At 39.1% G+C, this 21,896-nt stretch overlaps 2 protein-coding genes across 3 annotated transcripts in view; one reads left to right on the top strand and one right to left on the bottom strand.

Annotated features, from left to right (window-relative positions):
* Positions 1 to 9,629: 9,629 nt before the first annotated feature.
* SNRPF (small nuclear ribonucleoprotein polypeptide F) lies at positions 9,630 to 16,732 on the top strand. Its single transcript, XM_081958575.1, has 4 exons — positions 9,630 to 9,822; positions 11,177 to 11,302; positions 13,258 to 13,322; positions 15,693 to 16,732. The coding sequence occupies exons 1-4, from the start codon at positions 9,820 to 9,822 to the stop codon at positions 15,757 to 15,759; spliced, it is 261 nt and encodes an 86-aa protein (XP_081814701.1). The 5' UTR covers positions 9,630 to 9,819; the 3' UTR covers positions 15,760 to 16,732.
* Positions 16,733 to 19,182: 2,450 nt separating this feature from the next.
* CCDC38 (coiled-coil domain containing 38) overlaps positions 19,183 to 21,896 on the bottom strand; it is a 29,098-nt gene continuing 26,384 nt past the window's right edge. For both annotated transcript variants that reach the window (XM_081958573.1, XM_081958574.1), the window contains exons 14-15: positions 20,644 to 20,858; positions 19,183 to 19,372 (exon numbers count right to left, since the gene is read on the bottom strand). In XM_081958573.1, the coding sequence (XP_081814699.1) occupies positions 19,225 to 19,372; positions 20,644 to 20,858 (363 nt within the window). In that variant the 3' untranslated portion in view covers positions 19,183 to 19,224. The remainder of the gene's footprint in view (positions 19,373 to 20,643; positions 20,859 to 21,896) is intronic.

Genomic DNA, 21,896 nt, shown 5'->3' with positions numbered 1-21,896 from the left:
TTTGGGATACTGCAATTCCATCCAGAACTAAAGATGGAGAGTGCCTGAAACCATGGAGGCCCTTATACTCAAAAATTATTCAGTATTACTAGGGTTGAGTTGAAGTCTGTTGTTCTCCATCCAAACCCCCACAGCTTCCAGACACTGAAGCAGAACCTCCACAATCTCACTTGGGCTGTGGGGATAATATTTACCTGGTAATATCAGCAAACTAATGATATTTCATCCTGTGAAGCATTCACTATACTGAAGCGAATGACTTCACTCTAGCACCTTAATATAGAATAGGAGTAAAAATAGTACCAAGCCCTATAGAACAACACAAACCACTTTATGAGTGGGGCTGTATGGTGGACCTATTCCCCCCACCAAGACTGATTATAATCACAGAGAAAGAAGAGTATCAGCATAACACAATACTGCTACTCCCAAATTATAAAACTGCTCCAGAACCATACTATGATTGATGCTATTAATGACAGTTGAGAGGCCAAGAAGACTAAAGATGGATGCCCCACACCTATTCTGCTCCCGCCAACAATCATTTACAGTCAATGCGTTTATCTCTGTACCCAGGTTTGAATCTTATCTGAAAGGAATCCAGATAATCTTCTCCCTCCAAGCATTCTCTGGGTTCATCATGCACACTTGAAGACTGGATGAAAATTGTCACTCTGGACAATTTTTCATCTAGCAATGACTTCTTGAGAAGAACAAGTACTACTGTCTCTTTAAGAGATTGTAAGACTATCCTGTACCTTAAGGAAGAATTCACCACAGTCTCCATGTCTCTTTCATTTATTACTTTATGAAGAGAAAAATAAAGCATCATACCAAAATTGAATCTTCAAAGTTTCCCTTTACTGGCAATACCCCAATGTATCCCTCAATATACACAATGTATAAAATATTATACAATTATAAAGGGTTCGCAACATTTTCTGAATTCAGTTAAATGACAAGACTAATATATATGTGGTTCATGATACTCATGTACTGAAAAGCACAAAAATCATTGTATTTATCAATTTTAAAATTCTTCCACTAAAACTTTATGAATTCCATCAGTGAAATTGGAACATTTACTTAGCTGAACTTGTTCAGTTAAAATTTATCCAAAATAATGTAGAAGAAGTATTAAATCTCAATCACAGGAGAGATGTGAAAAAAAATAGATTAAAGAACAAGAAATAGTGGGATCCAACATAAATTATGTGGAAAAATCCTAATTAAAAGGAAAATAATTGTTCATAATTGAATAATGATGGTGACATCTAGTGTCAGCTACAAGAATGAACTGGTCCAAATTCAGATAATATTTTTAAAATAAAATAAAATGTCATATTAGAAGTTAATTTCTGAATTTAGTTTATATGGGTCATTAAATCACTTTGTATAGAATAGTTAACTACTGTTCATATCAGTCACCTTCTGCATATTATTAGTAACTTACAAATTGAACTCAATGATATCTTTCCACTGATCTCTTAACCACTGAAAATGGTATAGTGAATTATGAATATATAATCATTTCTGCTAAAGCTCTCCACTAAATTTGATAAGTAAATGTAAAGAAAGCCTCAACAATGGACAGTTTATGTATTTTAGAGCTATAAGGAATTCTTCTCAAATCCTCATTTTGGAAAAGGTGGAAAAGTTCTATAATGAATTATAAATTATATAATTTGAAATTAGTATTAAGACAATATTTTCATTATAATACTTCATGATAACTTGGAAACTTTCTAAACAAAAATAAGTTACAAATAAAATAATGTGAAACTCATTCTGTTTTTGAGAATGAGATCTCTGCCTCCCTCCCTCTCCTTCTTTGTTCAGCAAATTGCAGTTAGTTTGCATTGGAACTGTTGAAATAACTGGAATTTACTTTTCGGAAATGTGCCTAAATCAGGCACATTTAAATCAGCCCTCCAGGGAAAGGCAGTAGAGAAATAACACATATTGATCAAAGAAACATATTATGGATGTCATGCTTGTTACATTATCTTTTTTTCCATTTGAGAATTACTACTATTTGCTGTTGCTTGTGACAAATGAGATAGCAATAGCACTTAGGACTTATATACTGCTTTACAATGCTTTACATCCCTCTCTAAGCGGTTTACAGAGTCAGATAGATCAGCTTTTCCCAACCTGTTGTCTCTTTGCATTTTCATACTCAAAAAGGAACATTTGGGAAAATATAAGAATATGTTAGTTTGCAGTGATGTTATTTTCAATTGAAAAAGTAAAAGCAATATATTACTATTATTGCGCCTAGTAGACAGGTTTTGTTACTCATTACCTGGCCAATGCATGCAAGTTTGCTGACTAAAATAGCTGCTTGGTAATTTTAAATAGTACTTCAGAAGAAAGAATTTCTATTGGCATATAACCTTTAAATGAAAAAATGCTAAGAATTCCTTTGCTTTCACTTATGGCTGCAAGCCACTTGGTTCCTTGCCAGTTTCCTTAGCAAGGTAAAAGGTAGGATACAATACAAAATACAGACAAACTAGAAGAGTTACCCTGGAGGGGGGAATCTGCTCTTGCATCTTGCAGTAGATTCCTTTAAGTATAGGTGTGCATACAAGAGCTGTGATTTATGGAGGTTTTAGAGACAGTTACTTGGCTTTCTGTCATTTTATATTTTCTCCGTACTTGAAGTTTTAATACTCAGAAGATAAAAGAAAAGTATTCTACTTGGTATATTCCACTTCGTTAGGTGAAAAAACTGTAAATGCTGCACAGCCAGCCCAGAGTTTCCTAAACGGCTTCACTTACTACAAATCTTAAAGAGAGGGTAAGTCACTTACAGCCTAAAAAACCCTGTCCAAAAACAACTGCTCAAAATTGCACTGTGGTTTCCGGTCGTTTGATTTAACATAAAATAAAAGAGAGAAAACAAAAACCCCATTCAATTCTGTTTATTAAATCTTTTATGATGGACAATTGGATTATCCCAGGCCACAAAAGTTTTGTCCATTTCTGTTGTAGAAGTATTGTTTCTTGCAGTACACTGTAGAATGTATTTTTAATATCACACTCACTCCTAACTGACTTCATTTTTGAAGATATGCAAAACAATATAACACTAGTAAAAGTGGATTGAATTTATATGTGATGAGGTAGATCACTTTCCAAATTTTTTAAAATTAAGCATCTGTCCTCATCCCATGATTCATAATGAATGGATTTTTCTTCCAATTCCATTTTATTGATTCAGCTGCAGAACCACAGTTTCCTGGCAAAACTGACTATGATGTTCAGGAAGTTTTAATCCCTGCAGATCTGAATGGCACCAGGTCAGAAAAAAACAAGTGCACACTATAAAGCTAATTCAGTTAGCCTTCCATGGATTATGATCCTCTATATTTTATCTCCCCTTTTCTGTGGTATTCTGAAACAAGAAAATGGTCCCCAAAGATAACACCAGAATAGTTGTTTTACTTTACTTTTATAATTACTTTATGCTTACATAGATTGTAATGTATTTTGTTTTCTTCATTTCAGCTATTTTTTTTACCCTTTCTAATTTCCTTATAATACATATTGGGTCTTTCTCTCAAGCTCTTGTTTTGTTTTGCATACATTTGGTATTACATCATCCTTGCTTTGCTTAGATATCCTTTTCTATTCCACTGAACTGAAAATTGATTTTTTCCGACTCACTATCTCTGCCTCTTCACTTCAGTTTTCTAGTCATGTTTTGCCCTTTTTCACCACAGTCAATTGTAACACTGTTTGAGGAAAATTATCTCAAATGAATATAAAACAATTAAGCACAACGTAGACATCAGTGTCTGCCAAAGCATTTCAAAGCAATTTTAGTATGTGTTTCTTTGTGCTTTAAGGTATGAATTCAAGAGTCAATTTTAGCTGCTCAGGAATGTGCAGTAATTATATTCAGTTCATATATTTGAGACTAAATTTAGCTTGCTTGGTTAGCCCATACTCATACATCAGTCAGGATAATAATTATAGATCACCCTATGTTGGCTTTTCACTCTTAAAGTAAGTTCTATAATACATTGTAAAAATAAAATTATAATTATCTAGTCTGAGTTAATCAGATTAATGTTGGCCTAAGAAAGAAATTGGGGGACAAGTCTACTTAATTATGTTGACTGAAAAGACAGATCCAGATATGTTTAATAAAATTATTATCAAACATATTGTATTCATGGGAAGAAATGTGATGCAGTACCTTTTGTGATACTTCAGAGATACTTCAATATGTACCGTAGCTGTTCTATAGTACATATTTCAAATGAATTTATTGCATGACAATTAATTAGATGACAAAAATTTCTAATTAATCAACTTTCTGAATTTTCTGGAACAAATAAAGGAAGGCAAGGTTTGCAAACATCTGAAAGAAATATGAAGTAGAGCTGAAAATACCTGATAAGCTAGCTGTAATACTGTGCAGTGGTCCATTTTAGAAAAAGACTCTAGGGGTGGTGCTCATCTCCATTTCAAATCTAAAGAGCCAGCGGTGTCTGAAGATGTCTCTGTGATCATGTGGCTAACATGACTAAATGCCAAAGGCACACAGAACACTTTTACTTTCCCACCAAAGGTGGGTCCTATTTTTCTACTTGAATTTTTACATGCTTTCAAACTTCTAGGTTGGCAGAAGCTGAGACAAGTAATGGGAGCTCACTCCGTTATGCGGCGCTAGGGTTTCAAACCACTGAACTGCCAATCTTTCTGATCAACAAGCTCAGCGTCTTAGCCACTGAGCCACCGCGTATATATCTCTATATCAGAGGTGGGTTGCTCCTGGTTCAGACTGGTTCGGGCGAATTGGGTGTGGGTCGCCAAACTGGTAGTGATGGCTGGTTGGCCATGCCCCCGAACTGCTCACCCTGCCTCACCTTCGCCACGTGCATCCACAGAACTGCCTCCTCCTGCCTACACACAGGTAAGCATTCACGTTAGCATAGTCAATTTGTGCCTTTGGGTAGAGAGAAGCGCGCCCTGTGTAGCATCCTGGCTCTTTGCTCCACAGCCCACCCAGGCCCTGCTTGGCTGAGCGCCTCTTGTTGCCACCGCTCAACTTACCCATTGTAGGAATTTGATGAAGCCGAGCGGCTCCTCTGCTCCACCCGAAGGTGCAAAAATGGAACGCAAAAAGGGGAACCTGGTGTGGGGTGGGGGTGCCATGCATGACTGAAGGGCACAAGCGCACACATGCAATCTGAGCTCTGCGATTTCACACAGGCCCCGCCATGCCTTGGGGAGTTTTGGGGGGTTGCAGCCAGTTCCTCCTTCCCTCTTGTCCTGAGCCAGGATCGAGTAAACTTTCTTCCCTCCATCCCCCCCTGCTTGCACTGTCCAGTGCCTCCGCCTGCATTTTTCCTATCTCTCACCCTTTCCTTCCCGTCGTTCTCTCCCCCGCACCCGCTGGATTTATAAACATAGGTGTGGCCTCTGGGCTGCAAAGTTGAATGCCTCGATTCCTTCTAGGAAACTTATGGTTTTTCCACGCCCTAAATCCTCCAGCGGTCTATTTTTAGGAGTCTTTTCCCTCTCTTCCCCTCCTTCCCTTCATTGGAACTGAGTATGTGTGAGTGACATAAAGTGGCCACGGCCACTCAGTCACATGCCCCCCATCACTAGCCATGGCCACCAGTAGTAAAAAAATTTAGAACCCACCACTGCTCTATATAGATATAGTGATAACCATTATATCTGTATCTATTATATGTATAATTGTATCTACCTAGACAGACAACATGAGTACATAGTGTCTGAGGAAAATATTACAATAAAAGAAGACCCAAAGAAGAGTAATGATCTACTTTTTCTTGCTTATTTGAATTGTATGAAAATGTTTAAAATATGTGTAAAAATTCCATAAACATTCTTGTTAAAGCATTGCTCATATAGAGCTTTCAAAAATGAGAAAAATAATGAAAGATACACAGATCTTTGGATTTATCATCAATTTGTGATTTATTTATTGATTTATTGCTTTTAACAACAAGGATTGAACACTGTGACATTCCAATTTGAGTTCCATTTTTTACTAAGCCTTTAAAGAAATTAGCTGCAAGGATGACATACTTGAGCTGGTGACAATTATATGAAAAAAAATCATATATCTTGCATTAGAATCACTACTGAAACTTGAAGATTGGCAAAGGAATTTTTACTTATACTCTGACTAACCCCCTGAGAATTAGTAGTGTTGTATATTTTAATAATGAGTGTCAAAATGATGAAAAATGCCTGAAAAGGTTAAAGTGAGAAGTGGCATATAGTACTAATACTTCAATTGTTTCTTTTGAGACAGATGGGTAATATATCCTTTTGTTAGCACCTGTTCAATTCTTCTTCTTCTTCTTCTTCTTCTTCTTCTTCTTCTTCTTCTTCTTCTTCTTCTTCTTCTTCTTCTCCTTCTCCTTCTCCTTCTCCTTCTCTCTCTCTCTCTCTCTCTGCGTGTGTAATTTTATTATATATTTATGTATGTGTGGGTATGTATTTGCATGCCAGTTTTAGCCTAAATATAATATACAAAAAAGAAATGTAGAAAATATATGCATTTTCTGTTTGAAACTACCAACTCAGTTTTAAATGACCCTCAGAATATTTTTTTTCTGTCCAGAAGCCCATTGGAAAGATTATTCAAATACTCAGAAGCCCATAATGGTCTTTATACAGTATTGATTTCAGCAGGACCATGATGTAGTTATGAAGCATTGCTTTTTTTCCTTAAAAAGGAAAAGAAACTGGCATTTGAAACAATAAAAGTTTGAAGCTTATGAGACCCTGTTTTTTGTTTTGCTTTGCTTTGTTTTCATCTTTTGACATAGTGGCTGTGGACGCTTTAGTGTAACAAGCAAATTAAAGTCCACAGTACTTACTGCAAGGAAACTGACAGCTTCGCCCAAACTGCTTGCAGTATCATTAGAATTAAGTTTCTTTGATGGATTTTTAAGCTTTGAAGGAAGAGGAATGTCCTTTTGATATAATTATATCAGGCCAGGCAGAGGCCTTGCTTGTGTAATCCATCTGAGCACAAATAGCACATTATGGTGTTAGCATTATTTCCATGTGAAAGTGGCTACATTTGGCTAAGCCTACAAAGTTATCCTGATTGACACATTTATAAATGGGTCACTTGGAATGTGCATTATAGATTCAAAGAAGAGAGCAATCCACCTGGCATTTAAGAAGGGAGGTCCTGGGAATCTACCCATCAAAGGAGCCCTTTCCACCTCTATTACCCTTGCCTCCATAGAAACAAAGACAGAAGGTTTTAGACTAAAGGAACCACACTGTACTTTACAGATTCCTGTCAGCTGCCTTCGTCCTTTCTGTCATATTATACTTTTGTTTAGACAAGCCCAAGATTCCCTCTTTTCAGTCGTCTGAAGCAGGGAAGGGGCTGTAAATCTGTTATTATTCTACTGCTCTGCAGTCAATCCTGTAGAACACGTGATCACCCCCTTCCTGCAAGGCTGCATATTTAAAAGCCTTTATTGCCATTGTACATCATGTATACAACGAAATTGATTTAGCCTCTACTGGTGCAGTCCATACAAGATTACAAGGCACATGAATAATATAAAGAATAATCCGTATACAAGTAGTTAGGGAAAAAACTAATCATATGTTTCCATATATATGTCATATTCTGTGCAACATGTATATTACTCAGGTGTATGATCTTACATATATCATGGTATATACATATTATACTGGCATCAGTAAAAATTGTCATATTAATCTGTTTGTGGTGCTATATTGTGTTTAGGAGTCTGACAGCCCATGGGTAAAAGCTGTTATATAACTACAGATACATATTTAGTTACAACATTTTGGATTGCATTCTACATTTCTGGATAAATACCTTTTTTTGCAGGTCCTGGGTCAAAAAGGATACAAATAAAATTTTGTTGGTATTCCACATTTGACTTAGAGGGATTACAAATTGTGCAAACTTGCCTAGGATGACACAGTTGTCAGCCATGCAACAAGTTTGCATTGGAACATGTAGTATGCCAGACTTCCATTCTCTCTTCACATTTACCACATAGCAAAATACCTCCTTCCTTGTGTATTTTATATCTCAGACATTTCTGAGAGCCTCTCTTTTCAAATTATCCCACTTAATGCATACTAATATATTATCTATAGTCAGAGTCCAATACATCAATTTTGTACTTTTCTTTTTTTAAATGTGGGACTATTCATTTTCACCAGTGAGGTCAAATTTGCTGTGCTTTAAAATCAAGCATGGCAAACTACAGTCTTAGTTTTGAGGAAAAAAAATGAATTCTATCACTGACCTACATCTCTCCAAATCTTTAGTTGGTACAGTAATATAAAGTGTATTTTGCTATAGCTATTTTAATACAATCAGAACTATTGTGGATGATGTTGAACCTTTTCACTTTTGAACTTATATACTGTATAAAAACGTTTATATTTTTTCAAACTGTCGATCCATTTGTCCCCCAAGAAAAGCTCTGGTTTCATGTCTTTTTAAAATCTTCTGAAATAGTAAATATATCTCTATTTTAAAAATGGTTGGCTTTATTTCATGTCCACCAAACATGATAAAAAGTGTTAGGTTGTGATGACAAAATATCCCAGCAATGTGGTAAATTGTGATGGGACAGGGAAAACAACACTTTTATGCCGGAATATGTAAACCTGTTCCAGTTCCCTCAGAAGGTTGCATTGAGGTGGTGTTGGATGGACGTGTCTTCTACAACCCAGTGAAAAAGATCTTTCTGCCATGGTGACCAGGATGCGTGGAAAATTACAAAGCAAACATGCCCACTACTACTACACCGTTAATAATTAGTCAATACTTCTGAACGGACGGGTCTTATAAACAGGTGCACAGTGGTTGGCATTAGAGCAATTACATTTCCAAGTAATAATCCCCATAACTTTAATCTTAAACTGTCTACCGTGGACTTCACCCCATTCGTAAGAGGTTTGTAAGAGGGCATGTATAAGCACACCAGCGTGTCTACTGTGCCTGGCCTACTGTCCCCATTTATTCGTACCCCTTTCCTGTGTTCTTGTCCATGTTTATACATATACTTGTTATTTCGTACATGTTTGACAAACTAAATAAATAAATTTCCTGCAACTGAGTCTATGGAGGAAAGCTAGGAGTTTGAACAAAAATATTCCAAAACGTTCAGTGAGAAAATTATGCACCATTGTAGCTGCCAACTGCACTTGGCTTCAGCCTAAAATAGAATAGACTTTTTTTACTTTCACTAATGGGCATCGCCCATTTTTTTGCAATGGATGACAAAAGACTGGAGGACCCTCACTGTAGCCCGCAACAAAGAACAGCCAACGGCACTCATTAAAGGAACCCGCACTGCGGATGTGTTGATACGCTAAGCCCAATGAGGTTCGTATATGCTAATATAGTTCAGTCCGCTGTGCGAACCCGAACAATTGAATTCCATTATGAAGTGCATCGCCTATGAGGCACTGCGCGCGCACAACCAGCCCGCCGCTCTTTACTGTCACCACAGCCCCAATCAAACTCAGCTTCTCTAGCCCCGCCCATCCGCCTTGTCTCTGAAAAGCCGCCTATCGAAAAGTGCCTTTGCTTCCGCCTTCGCCTGGATCATAGAGATAGGAAAATGTGTAAGTCTATCAACAGGACGGGGAGTATTATTCCGTTCAGGTGAAAGGTCAACAGGAAAGCTTTGCTCGAGGAAAGAGACGGCGTGTAACGTCATTTCCTGGCCTTTTCTTTTGTAAGTTTGGCGGGCGCACGTGTTGCCCCCGAATAATTTTTACAGCCGCAGCCGCCCCTCGCCTGGCCGGGTTGCTATGGTGAGTAAAAGAGGGCAGATAGCGCGATCGGAAGGTCCCGGGTCCCGGGTGATGCATCTGGGAGCGCGGTTTCGAAAGCGGCTCTTGGCTGCAGTATTGGCAGGTTGCTACGGGTTAGAAACCCCCCCCCCCCTTGCCCTGACTTCGCAGGCTAATAGGCGTTTATCCCAAGAGAGGCGTTTGGGGTAGAGTTCTTATCACTTCTAGCTGAATGGACCCACCAGGCTGGGAAAGACTATTGTGCACAGGACCGAGGTAGAATGGGCTATCCTGGTCTTTGCCGATTCCTAGTTTTCTGTATGGGGTGTGTGTGTCTGTGTATCTGGTGGGGATGGGGGGGGAGAGAATGGGATCTCTATGGACATTGCTTGCAACTTTTATTTACGCCATGCGGGAACATGCACACCTACATTTTATTTATTTATTTATTTAGCGTATTTACATAGCCACCCACCTCATGAAAACATAATTCTGGGCATAATTCTGCACAAACAATAACAATCTCAAAGCAATCGGACATAATTAGAATAAAGATTTTGGGAGAACATCAATCGCTGGAACCATACAACAACCTTGTGTGAAATCCTTGAGGTTGATGGAGAAATTACGCCTGGACTAACCTTATTTGGGGAGAGGGCGATGGCATGCTGTTCCCAAGGCCACAGCAGAAAAGGCATGTTGCCTGGGTCCCATCACATGGAACTCCTTTGGAGATGGGACCCACAGCATATCCCTCCTGGGTGATTAAAACTAAGATTCCTAGCATTCGTATTAGGATGCCTTCTGACAACCATATGGCTTGAATACTGGGTATGGTTCTTGTCATGGTGTTTGGGGCTTGTTTAGTTAAAGTTTAAAAGCCAGTAAAATAAGACCAGTTAATAGTATTCATGGTCTGGATGGTACTATTGTGCTGAAGTATGAAGGAAGAGAAAACAACACATCTTTGGAAAGTTGACTCCAGGTTTTACTAAGGTAATGCAACATGTAATTATGCTCATGATTTTTAACAACTTTAAAAGAGAATTACTGGTAGATATTTTTTAAATACCCATCACAGATTTGGCTGCTTTCAGAATGGTTGCGCTGTAATTTCCATAATCCTAAGCACATCTCTGAAAAATGTCCCAAATAATGAGACCAATAGGTTAAGTTATGGTATCATAAGAATATAGGTTGCTTATATGGGATTTATAGAATTAAAGGTTTATTTTGTCAACAGTTTTTTGAAATGCTATAATCTTTTTCCTAAACTTGTAATTGATAAATGTCAGCAATCAAACTCTAGTCAGGATAAGAGTTTGGTCTAACTGTGTGTATCTGGATGAGTGTTTTTATTTTATTGTCTATGCAGAGTTTGCCTCTCAATCCAAAGCCATTTCTAAATGGGCTAACTGGGAAGCCAGTAATGGTGAAATTGAAGTGGGGGATGGAATACAAGGGCTATCTTGTATCGGTTGATGGCTACATGAATATGCAGGTAAGTCAAGAAAATATTCATGTTATCCAACTGGTGAAAATATAGAGAGAGGATGCTACTTCTGTGCTGTACCTAAGCACAGTAAGGGATTAGTTTTGAGCAAATAAATTGAGGCCTAATGCAACACAAATATAGCATTGAATTATATAAATGCATTAAAAAATGCAAAGACCAATTACTAAGTTGAGCAATCAGGTTAATTTCTATATTTTATTGAACAGGGTTCAATAAAGAATTTATGCTTTGTTTATATTTTTACAGTGTTCACACTGTACAGTCTTATTGCTAACAAAGTAAACAAAGTATTTTTATTATAACATCCACAAACTTCCTTATAAACTCATGATGAATTATGATTTGGAAGAGGGGAGGTCTCCTTTGTTGGTAGCATTGAAATATAAATTGGATTCTTACTTTACTAAAACTTCAGTTATCTAACCCAGTTCCTACTAAGCTGGCTGCTAAGGGAAGAACAGACTTATCTGTTCCAAGGTCACCAGTCTATTGTATTTACATGATAGACAAGGGGACTCTTCTTCCATGGCCAGAGCGGAAAATAAACATGCTGCTGTGATAGTCTTTCTTCCTGGTGCTCACCAGCCTACATAGAATTGTATGTACACAAATATTGTTAGGTGATACAGCAAAGTTTTCTTAAATAATGAATTCACATTTTCATTATGTGCATATTAAATTCAGGACAATGATTACCTTTTCTTTGAAGACCTTCGTAACAAAAAACGTTTGCATTCCTTATATGATAGTAATTCTACTTTGTATATCTATTGTATATCTATCAGTCATACTAGTCACATGACCATGCTCTTCGGACAATGCTGGCTCCCTTGGCTAAGAATGGAAATAAGCATCACCCCGTAAACCTGATTGGACACGGGAAACCTTTACCTTTATCTATCTATTGACTGAAATAGATAAAAATGAAAAAAAGCTGTGAATTAAATCATATGAATTAAATCTCTCAACAATTTATTATTAGAGTCTTAGACCAGTGACCATTTAAATCTCTCTATATATATACACACTTGATCAGGAAAGGTTAAAGAAAGTTTAAAAAATTAGAAAACTAAATTATTTTCTTTTTTGGCTGAAAGAGTTTTTTGTGTTGGCTTAGAGAATCCAGTGCACTCTCCCTGTTCTGCACTGACACCCCACTTGAAGATGTGTTCAGTGATGGATACCAAGGAAGAGACCTTTGCATTTGGGGATGGTATTGGCTGAGTGGGACTGCTAGCATGGACCAGAACTACTTCCTCTATTTCTGTTGGGAACCTCTGCGTTATGACCTTTCTAGTGAGGAAAGGGGACAGAGACAAGCCTTTTGGCACAGACCTCATTATTAAAGCTGGCGGGGGTCAAAATTTATGGGAAAAGGGAAGTATAAAAGGGAGTTGGCAGAAGGCAGGAGCTTCATCAATTAGCTAGGTAAGTCTGGAAGCACCTATACAATAGCACTGCTGTTGTTATATGAGAGTATGAGAAGTTTATGTGGATCATAGCCAGGCCTGATGCTAGGAGTTTCCCAGCAGCAAGAATAGATAACATATATCATATATAGGGAAGGGGAGAAATGTCAGCACTGATCAGGAGGAGTTCTGAAATCGACTGATATGCTTCCTTCCACTTCATCTACTAAGGCAGCCTATTTTTCCCCTCTCCCTGCCCCCTGATACCACTGAAGTATCTCTTGATCACCATATGTGTCAGTTAAGGAGCTGTGTAATGGTTTCTTTTTAAAAACATATATATATATATATACCATGCATATGATGGACTCTTTATAAGTTCTCAGAAATTGGTTCATACTTTGAGAAGCACCAATTTAGATTATTAAATGTTGGAACTTCTATTAAATTTTAAGTATGGATTGTAGAAAATATTCTCTAAGGAATACATGTAACTCTCCTATCCAGTAATACTCATTTCTTTTTGTAAAGCTTGCCAATACCGAAGAATATATTGATGGTGCATTGTCGGGACATCTTGGTGAAGTTCTGATAAGGTAACGTCTGCATGTAACTGAGTGGCTTAAAATTAAGTATTGTGGAAAAGTGATTGATGTGCTGGATGAAGACAGAGAGAGACAAGTTAAAATTCACACCAGGAAATTTATTAGAAAGTATTGGGTCAATTGCTGCCTTGCCAGATGTACATTGCATCTATCTTGCCAAATCATTGTGAAAATCAAATGAGAGGAGCCCACCATGTGATATGCCTTAAACTCTTGGATACATTTTGTACATCTAACAAATAACCTTTATCAATTACAGGTCAGGTTATGACCACTGATTCAGCAATTGTTCAGTTACAACGTAGCTGAATGAGGGGGACTTAAGGTTGATCTGTGAAACAGAGGCCTCATAGCATCCGCACAGTCACGTAATTACAATTTGGAAACTTGACAACCGACTTGATGGTTGCAGCATCTAATGGTCATGAGATCACTGTTTGCAACAGGAGATTGTCACTCCTACTCTTGCTGCTTTTTCATCTGTATTCCATAGCACACTTCTCACCCACCCGCATTCTTGCCTGCACCCACCTGCCTGCACTCTGTAGCATCTGCCTACCCAAAGCTTTCACCTGAAACTTTCACCCATTGGTCTGTTTTTCTGGGATGTCTCTCTCTTCCCACATTGCAATCAGGTGAGGTCCTCACTTAATAACCTACACGGTCCTGAAATTGACAGTGGTAACCAGGAATGTTGGAAATGCTGTTTGTAAGTGACACCATCATGTAATGGTGTGCTTTACAACCACATTGGTTAGTGACAGAAATTCCAGTTCCTATTGCCATCATAACCTGAGGACTACCTGTGTAGTACTTGGTACAAGTAGTCCTTGACTTACAACCATTTGTTTAGGGATCATTCAAAGTTACAGTGGCACTGAAAAAAGTGAGTTATAACAATTTTTCACACTTAGTTTCAGCATCCCCTTTATCACATACACAAAAGTCAGGCGGTTGTAGTGTCCCAGGGTCATGTGATCACCGTTTGCAACTTCTGACGAACAAAGTCAATGGGGAAACCAAATTCACTTAAGAATTGCGTTACTAACCTAACAACTGCAGGGATTCACTTAACTGTGGTAGTAAAGGTGGTAAAATGGAGCAAAACTCACTTAACAAATGTCTTGGTTAAAAATGAAACTTTTGGACTCAATTGTGGACATCAGTTGACAACTACCTATATCGGGAAAAGTGCATTAATCAAATATCTTAGTGCTATAATAAAGTTTTCATTTAAAATCTTCTGGTAAGTTGCTAAATACAATTTAGTTACATGATTCTCCTTGAACAAGCAAAAGAAACTTTCTTCCTCTCCCCTGAATTTCCTTTGCACCTCGACAACATACTCCAGTGATGGCGAACCTATGGCACGCGTGCCACAAGTGGCATGCAGAGCCATTTGTCAGGGCACGCGAGGTGCTGCCCTGTCAGCTGGCCAACGTGCATGCGCGCCCTGGCCAGCTGAGTTCACCTTTTTAAAAGTATTTTTCGCCTTCCCCAGGCTCCAGAGGCTTTATAGGAGCCTGGGGAGGGCAAAAGGAGCCTCCCCCCCTCCCCCGGAGGCTTCACTGAAGCCTTCGGAGCGCTTAAAATGACCCTCCGAGCAACCCGGAAGTCACTTCTGGTTTGCTCGGAGGGTGGTTTTAAGCGTTCCGAAGGCTTCAGGGACCGTCCGGAGGTTTCCCTGATGCCTTCGGAGTGCTTAAAACGACCCTCCGAGCAACCCGGAAGTCACTTCCGGTTTGCTCGGAGGGTGGTTTTAAGCGTTCCGAAGGCTTCAGGGAAGCCTCCGGACGGTCCCTGAAGCCTCCAGAGGGCCTCCAGGGGGGCGGGGGAGGCTCTTTTCACCCTCCCCAGGCTCCTATAAAGCCTCTGGAGCCTGGGGAGGGCGAAAAAAGCATGTAAAAATGGGGGGGGGGTGTTGCACGTTGTGGGGCGGGGTCGCACGTTGCATTATAGGTGCGGCACGCCCGCACACGACCCCCCTGCGCTCCCCCCACTTGTGGCACGCGAGCCAAAAAAGGTTTGCCATCGCTGACATACTCCATCCCCCAAGATTTTAATGACAAATGAAAATGGAAGGCGTAGGTCTGGGAAAGCAGAATAGCAGAAAGATCTGTTGCACGAGCCAGTTTGCATGTTTCACAATTTCATTCTTTATAAAGCACTGTTTAGTGTATTTGACAGTTATAGAAAAATACATTAAAATAATGACACAAAATCAATAAAAAGCAGTTTTAATATTAAACACAACACCAAATACAGAATCAAAATTGTTTGAATGAAAACTAGCTATAGAAAACAGTCTTCTTTTTTTAATTCGTGAATTGCAGCAAAAATAACTTATCTTTTTATTGCCAGGTGCAACAATGTCCTATATATAAGGGGTGTAGAAGAAGAAGAAGAAGATGGAGAAATGAGAGAATAATATTGGAAAATCTTGTGTTTTTTAATGCATAAAATATGTATATTCAGTTGTAGCTTTTGAAAAAAATTCATGTTTTGTAACATTACATTTTGGGAGGCAGAAAAATACATATGGCTGAAAGAAACAGTCAATATGAAAGATGAACCACAAATATAAAAACTGGGATCATTTAGCCTTAATACAAATATTTTAAAGCAAATGGGATCAGATGTATTCTATCACCATTTACTTTATATGACTCGGTTGCACTAAGCTAGGAGCAAATCTATAACTAGTACAAAAATACACTTTACAAAAAAACCTCTTAAGTAAAGTAGTAATCATCTTCACTTCTTGTAGTTGCATCTGTAGTTTGTTCTGCTTCGTGCTTAGTCATTGGAGGCTGTGAACGGTACACTAATTTTCTTCCCATCTAAAACAAAGCCAAAAAATATAAAACCTTCATATGCATGGACTTTTAAAATCAGCCTTAGTTTTCCTGTTAAAAGTTCCCATACATAGTCATTCACTTATATTTTATACAAATGTAGAAACACTTGAAATGGATGCCTGTAGCTGGATCTACTTAGAACAGAACTATCAGACAAAACACATACATTTCAAAGTTGCTTAGTTCTTGTGGGGGAGGTGAAGCCTTTTTGGTCTGAGAACCCAGTAAAGTCACATCACTGGACATCTTCCACCATGCTTTAAATTTGGCACACTTCAATCTTAACGTACATTTAAATGCTTTGCAGGAAAGAGTTTTGGCAATGTTTGTATGAATTCTTTTGTTTTTGTGACATTACTAAAAACAGACAGTCATGATTAACTTGGCCCCATTAATATGGATCTTAAGGCTAGATGTTGTTAAATATCCCACTTTGATTGAAATTATGTTGTGGCTGGGATTGCTCCAGAAACTATGTAGGTGTCTGCACATTTTTGTTACGGACTTTATGATGAAGAAACTGTATTAAAAAGTTCTTTTTGACATTGTGGTCTATATTATTTATTTTATAATATCTTAATTCTTTGGAATTGAAATCAGAATTAAAACCAATAATATAAAAATAATTTAGGCTCTGATTTAAATGTGACTTTAATGAATTTTTAAAAAGTAGACAGTCATTAAATCTGTTGTTGAATTCAGAATGCCACTCAAAGATTAGCAGCTGTGATAATTCATTCTGTGTCGGGAAAGGAAGAAATGCAAAAAGAAGTATTTTCCAAAGTGGCTTGACCTCAGTAACCTCTAGAGCAGTGATGGTGAACCTATGCCACAGGTGGCACATGGAGCCATTTGTCAGGGCACGCAAGGCGCTGCCCTGTCAGCTGAGTTCACCCTCTTGAAGGTTCCTGAAGCCTTTGGAGTGCTTAAAATGACCCTCCGAGCAAACCGGAAGTGACTTCCTGTTTGCTCGGAGGGTCATTTTGACTGCTTCGGAGGCTTCAGGGAAGCCTCCTGAAGGTCCCTGAAGCCTCCAGAGGGCTTCCGGGGGAGCGGGGGAGGCTGTTTTTCGCCCTCCCCATGCACCTATAAAGCCTCTGGAGCCTGGGGAGGGCAAAAAAAGCATGCAAAAATGGGGGGTCACACCTGTAGTGTGCACAAGCGCACTGGGGGGGTCGCACATTGCATTAAGGATGCAGCACGCCTGCACACGGCCCCCCTGCGCTCTCCCACTAATGGCACGCGAGCCAAAAAAGGTTCGCCATCACTGCTATAGAGGGTTTTTAAAATAATGATTAGCCCCTTGTAGTTTTCCTGGAATAGATAAATCTTCAGTGCAGTGTTTTCCAGAGATGAATAATGGAATTTTTGAATTCTTCAAGACGTTAATAAGGCAGCTGAATTATGTACCAATTTCTGAACTACTCAGTTTCCCCCAAAATAAGACCTCCCCAGATAATAAGCCCAATTGAGCTTTTGAGCACATGAGCCTAAAATATAAGCCCTCCCCAAAAATATTGCAACACAGCAGCAGCTCAGAGATGATCACGATCACCGCCTTGTGCACCTCAAAAATAAGACCTCCCTGAAAATAATCCCACTTATTTCGGGGGTCAAAAGAAAATAAGACCCTGTATTTTTTTCAGGGAAACACGGTAGTTACAAAGGCATGAAAATTAATTTGTGCAAATACAGTTGCAAAGGCACTTTCAGGAAGAGGTAAAGTGTATCTACATAATACTCATTTTTTAGAGTAGATGAATACATTGCTGCTGATTAGTTGGTATGTTACTAAATTGTACTATACCATATAATGAAGACAAACTATTCTGTTCGATTCCTCCAATCTCAACTATAAACGATACTACGGTGTTTCCCTGAAAATACGACAGGGTCTTATTTTCTTTTTACTTACAAAATATGGCCTTGGGCTTATTATAGGGGAGGACTTATTGTTTTGGGATTGCCGGGGGGCTGCTCCCTTGTGAACTGGCTCCCGAAGAGCTGGGCACAGCCTCGGGCACAGCAGCCATGAGGTGACCAAGCTCATGAGCAACCGCCCGGAAAAACCCCTCTCCAGCAAGGCAGAGCGGCTGCTGGAAGACTCTCTGTCCGAAAGACTCTTACAGATAGTTCCAGCAGCCAGTCCACAACCATAGAGCACACTCCTAGAGCGGCCACTGCTGGAAGACTTGGCAGCCGAGTTTTGGAGTTTGGAACAGGAGAAGACGTTATGCTCGGAGTCCGACGGTGGCTGCTGCAGGGAGAGCTGGGCCCGGAAATGTTGAGGCTAAGAGGCATGCCTGCTGGGTGTGGAATAGGCGCTCGCACAACCCCCTTCTCCAGCCGGGCAGAGCTCCATGCACTGACCTAGGCGGTATCCCTAATGTGCCAAGCTGTGGGAGCTGGGGAGCGGGCAGAGCGCCACGTGGCTTGGCGCCTTATGGATACCCTCTAGGTCAGTGAATGGTGCTGTGCCCGGCTCGAGAGGGGGTTTGCAGGGCGGTTTTTCGCGAGCATGGTCACCTCATGGCTGCTTCGCCCCTGAGGCTGTTCCTGGCTCTTCGGGAGCCAGTTCACAAGGGAGCAGCCACCCGGCAACTCCCCCCTCCGGCCAAGCAGAACGCTACTCTCCAACCTAGTGGTATCCCGAAGGCGCCAAGCAATGTGAGTGCCTTTCCCCCCCCGGCTCCTGCGGCTTGGTGCCTTCAGGATACTGCTATGTCGGTAAGTGGTGCTCTGCCTGGCCAGAGGGGGGGGGGTTGCCCCAGGGGGTTTATGTTCGAGGGTGGGCTTATATTTTTGCCCACGCAAAAAATGTGGCAAGCCTTTAATTTCAGGACAGGTCGTATTTTTGGGAAAACACGGTATACTAATACTAAACTATATTGTGGGATGACCTTAAATGGGTAGAACACATAATTCACAAGCCAAGAATAGGCATAATTAGTTAGATATAGCATAAGACTCTAGTAAAAGTTTTAACTACAAATAACCAGTTTAGGCTTTGACGAAGTAGCTAGGCAAGCATCTATTCAGCTATCATCTGGCGCAATCCAAGACCACATCTCTAAAGCATGACTACAAACCCTTTTCTTTGGTTCTGCAATTGCTCTCTCAAGAGCAAGCTTCAGCCGTTCTTCCTGAATTCTTCTGAGTTCTTTCAGTTTGTCTTCACGTATCCTTCAAGAACAGGAAAAGGGAAGACTTTGAAAATGTAAAGTTTATTGTCTAAAGAAAGCTTCCTTTTTTAAAATGTTCCCTGATTTTATTTTATTATTTTTAAATGTGAAGAACTCAACATTATTTCAGTGAGGGGGATAAACATATTAGACCAGAGAATGAAAGAGGGTCATAGCGACTTATTGGAAACTGCGATGGACACCCCCTGTCTATGTGAGGGATTGCACTTCGAGCTCTGCCTTGCTCCAGTCAAAAGGCAACCCCAATGCCTTTTCTTCATGCCTTCTGGATACAGCTTCCATTGGTGCCACAAGGTTTCCTTCTAATGAAAAGGACTTAGCACCCCATCCTTATACTGTATAATTACATCAATTATACATTTGTTTGGCCTCTAAGAAAATGCTACATTTGTTCATTTTAGAAGACAATGCTGAGTGTCTTAATGGACAAGAATAATATTTTATAACAAAACCCCACAAATATTGTCCAACTACGTGGGAAATGTTATGCATTATATTGGTGAGAGAGAACTTCCTAATGCCTGCCCTTCCCTCCCTTCTTTTATTCACATAATTTCCCCCCACAGAGTTGCAATGCTTTGGGCTGAACATTCTGCATTTTTTAATCACAGACTATTTTTGCTACTTTGGTTACTACTACGCATGTTTTTTTTAAATTTCTAAATCCTCTAAACCAGGGGTGTCCAAACTTGGGAACTTTAAGACTTGTGGACTTCAACTCCCAGAATTCCCCAGCCAGCATGGCTGGCTGGGGAATTCTGGGAGTTGAAGTCCACAAGTCTTAAAGTTCCCAAGTTTGGACACCCCTGCTCTAAACACTCTCTGACCTTTAATGGAGTGTCCATATTTAGATTATCACTTATTTATAATGGAACAAATACAATCTTCCATTATGTCGCCAATCGTGTTCTTGGGAATAATCTGTCTATCTGTCCATATTCCTTGTCACTTGTATAGCTTGAGCATTGCTGACTGCTATTCTCTGTAGTCTGACTGATCTCTTCAGACATATCCATCATTCTGTAGCTGTTCACTCCAACTTTGCTCATACAATTTTTGTTTTACTGTAAAGGGGGCCTTAGGGATCCGGAAAGCATCAGCAAACAAAAATTGTTCATTCTTTCTGAAGCTGCCTACTTTTTAGGTCAAAAGCTGGACACATTGCCGATCTTGATATTGGTTAAAAATGGTGTTGGAATTCAGAGTTAAAATTATGTTAATTGATGAGATTATATTTTGGCAAATTTTTACCTTTGTCGTCTTTCTTTTGCTCTGAGCTTTTCAGTGACTTCAATGATCTCAAGATACTCTTTTGGAAGTATTTCGAACATTTCACAGAGTTCTGAAACTCGCATTTCTATTTTTTTTAGCATTTGAAATGAGGTCATGCTGGATACTTCCTGTGTCCCACAGCAAACTCTGTATACTTCTGCTACTTTTTTAGTAAGTGCATCCAGTATGTTATTCTTATGTTATAAAGAAGAAAATTAATATCATTAACTACTCTTAACCTTGGGAATGGAATAGAGAGTATATTTTAATAAATAAATACATAAACAAAATGAAGCAAATTCTCAGGTTATATTAGAAAACATGAATCAAAGCTTATAGTGAAATATTAAAGCTAAATACAAGAGGTAAGCATTCCCCAAATTTAGAGTAAGAATTATATAATTCTGAACATTGCTAAAAGGGGAGAAAATACTGTATAAGCAAAATGGTATTCACTCAGTGAATAAGACCTAACAATACAAAACTGGCAACATACGCTGCAAATTCAAATGGATAAATGTTAAAAAAATAAATGCAGTTTGATGGTCAAAAAGGCATAAAACCAATGTGGATACAAACACAAATGTAAGAACCCAATGCATATTGGAAGAAGAGGTGTTCAGTTCAAAGTTACAACATCCTGGTCTTTGGTGGCCCATCTTGAATTCACTGAAACAGTTTCAGTATTGGGATTGGCTGTTCTGACCAGTTGGAACTGTGAAGTGGGGATTGAGATCATCCATTTTGAGGTCTGGTAAAGCTGGAAAACCTTATTAAGGGAAGCAGTAAGTAGGATTCTGTGCCAATTGCTAAAACAGCTCAAGAAAGGTCCGGCAAAAAGGAAAAAGCCCATGCAAAACAACAGAAGAAGCCACTGTTCCTCCACAGAATGTTTACTAAGGATTTGAAGAGAATAATTCCACATATAAGAAATGGAAAGACATATACACCACCAAGGAAGAGTACATAGGGAGCAAAGAACCAAAGAGATGACTGTCAAAAAATCAATAAAGAATATTTATTATTTATTTATCAGCTCATTTTATAGCTGCTGCTCAACACACTGAGTTGAACAAAGGATTCTGGCAAGAATAAAAAAAGGACTTCATTATATATGCTCAAAATAAAAAAGAAAATTGGTATACTAGCTACACTGAAGGGTTATATCCAGAGGTGGGTTGCTTATTTTTTTACTACCGGTTCTGCGCTTGTGCGATGCTTCTGTGCTTGTG

The sequence above is a fragment of the Natrix helvetica genome (genome assembly GCF_964273705.1).
Source record: "Natrix helvetica genome assembly, chromosome: 6".
NCBI classification, from domain to species: domain Eukaryota; kingdom Metazoa; phylum Chordata; class Lepidosauria; order Squamata; family Natricidae; genus Natrix; species Natrix helvetica.
Note: the sequence above shows the minus strand (reverse complement) of the source record. Positions and strands in the feature narration are given on the sequence as shown.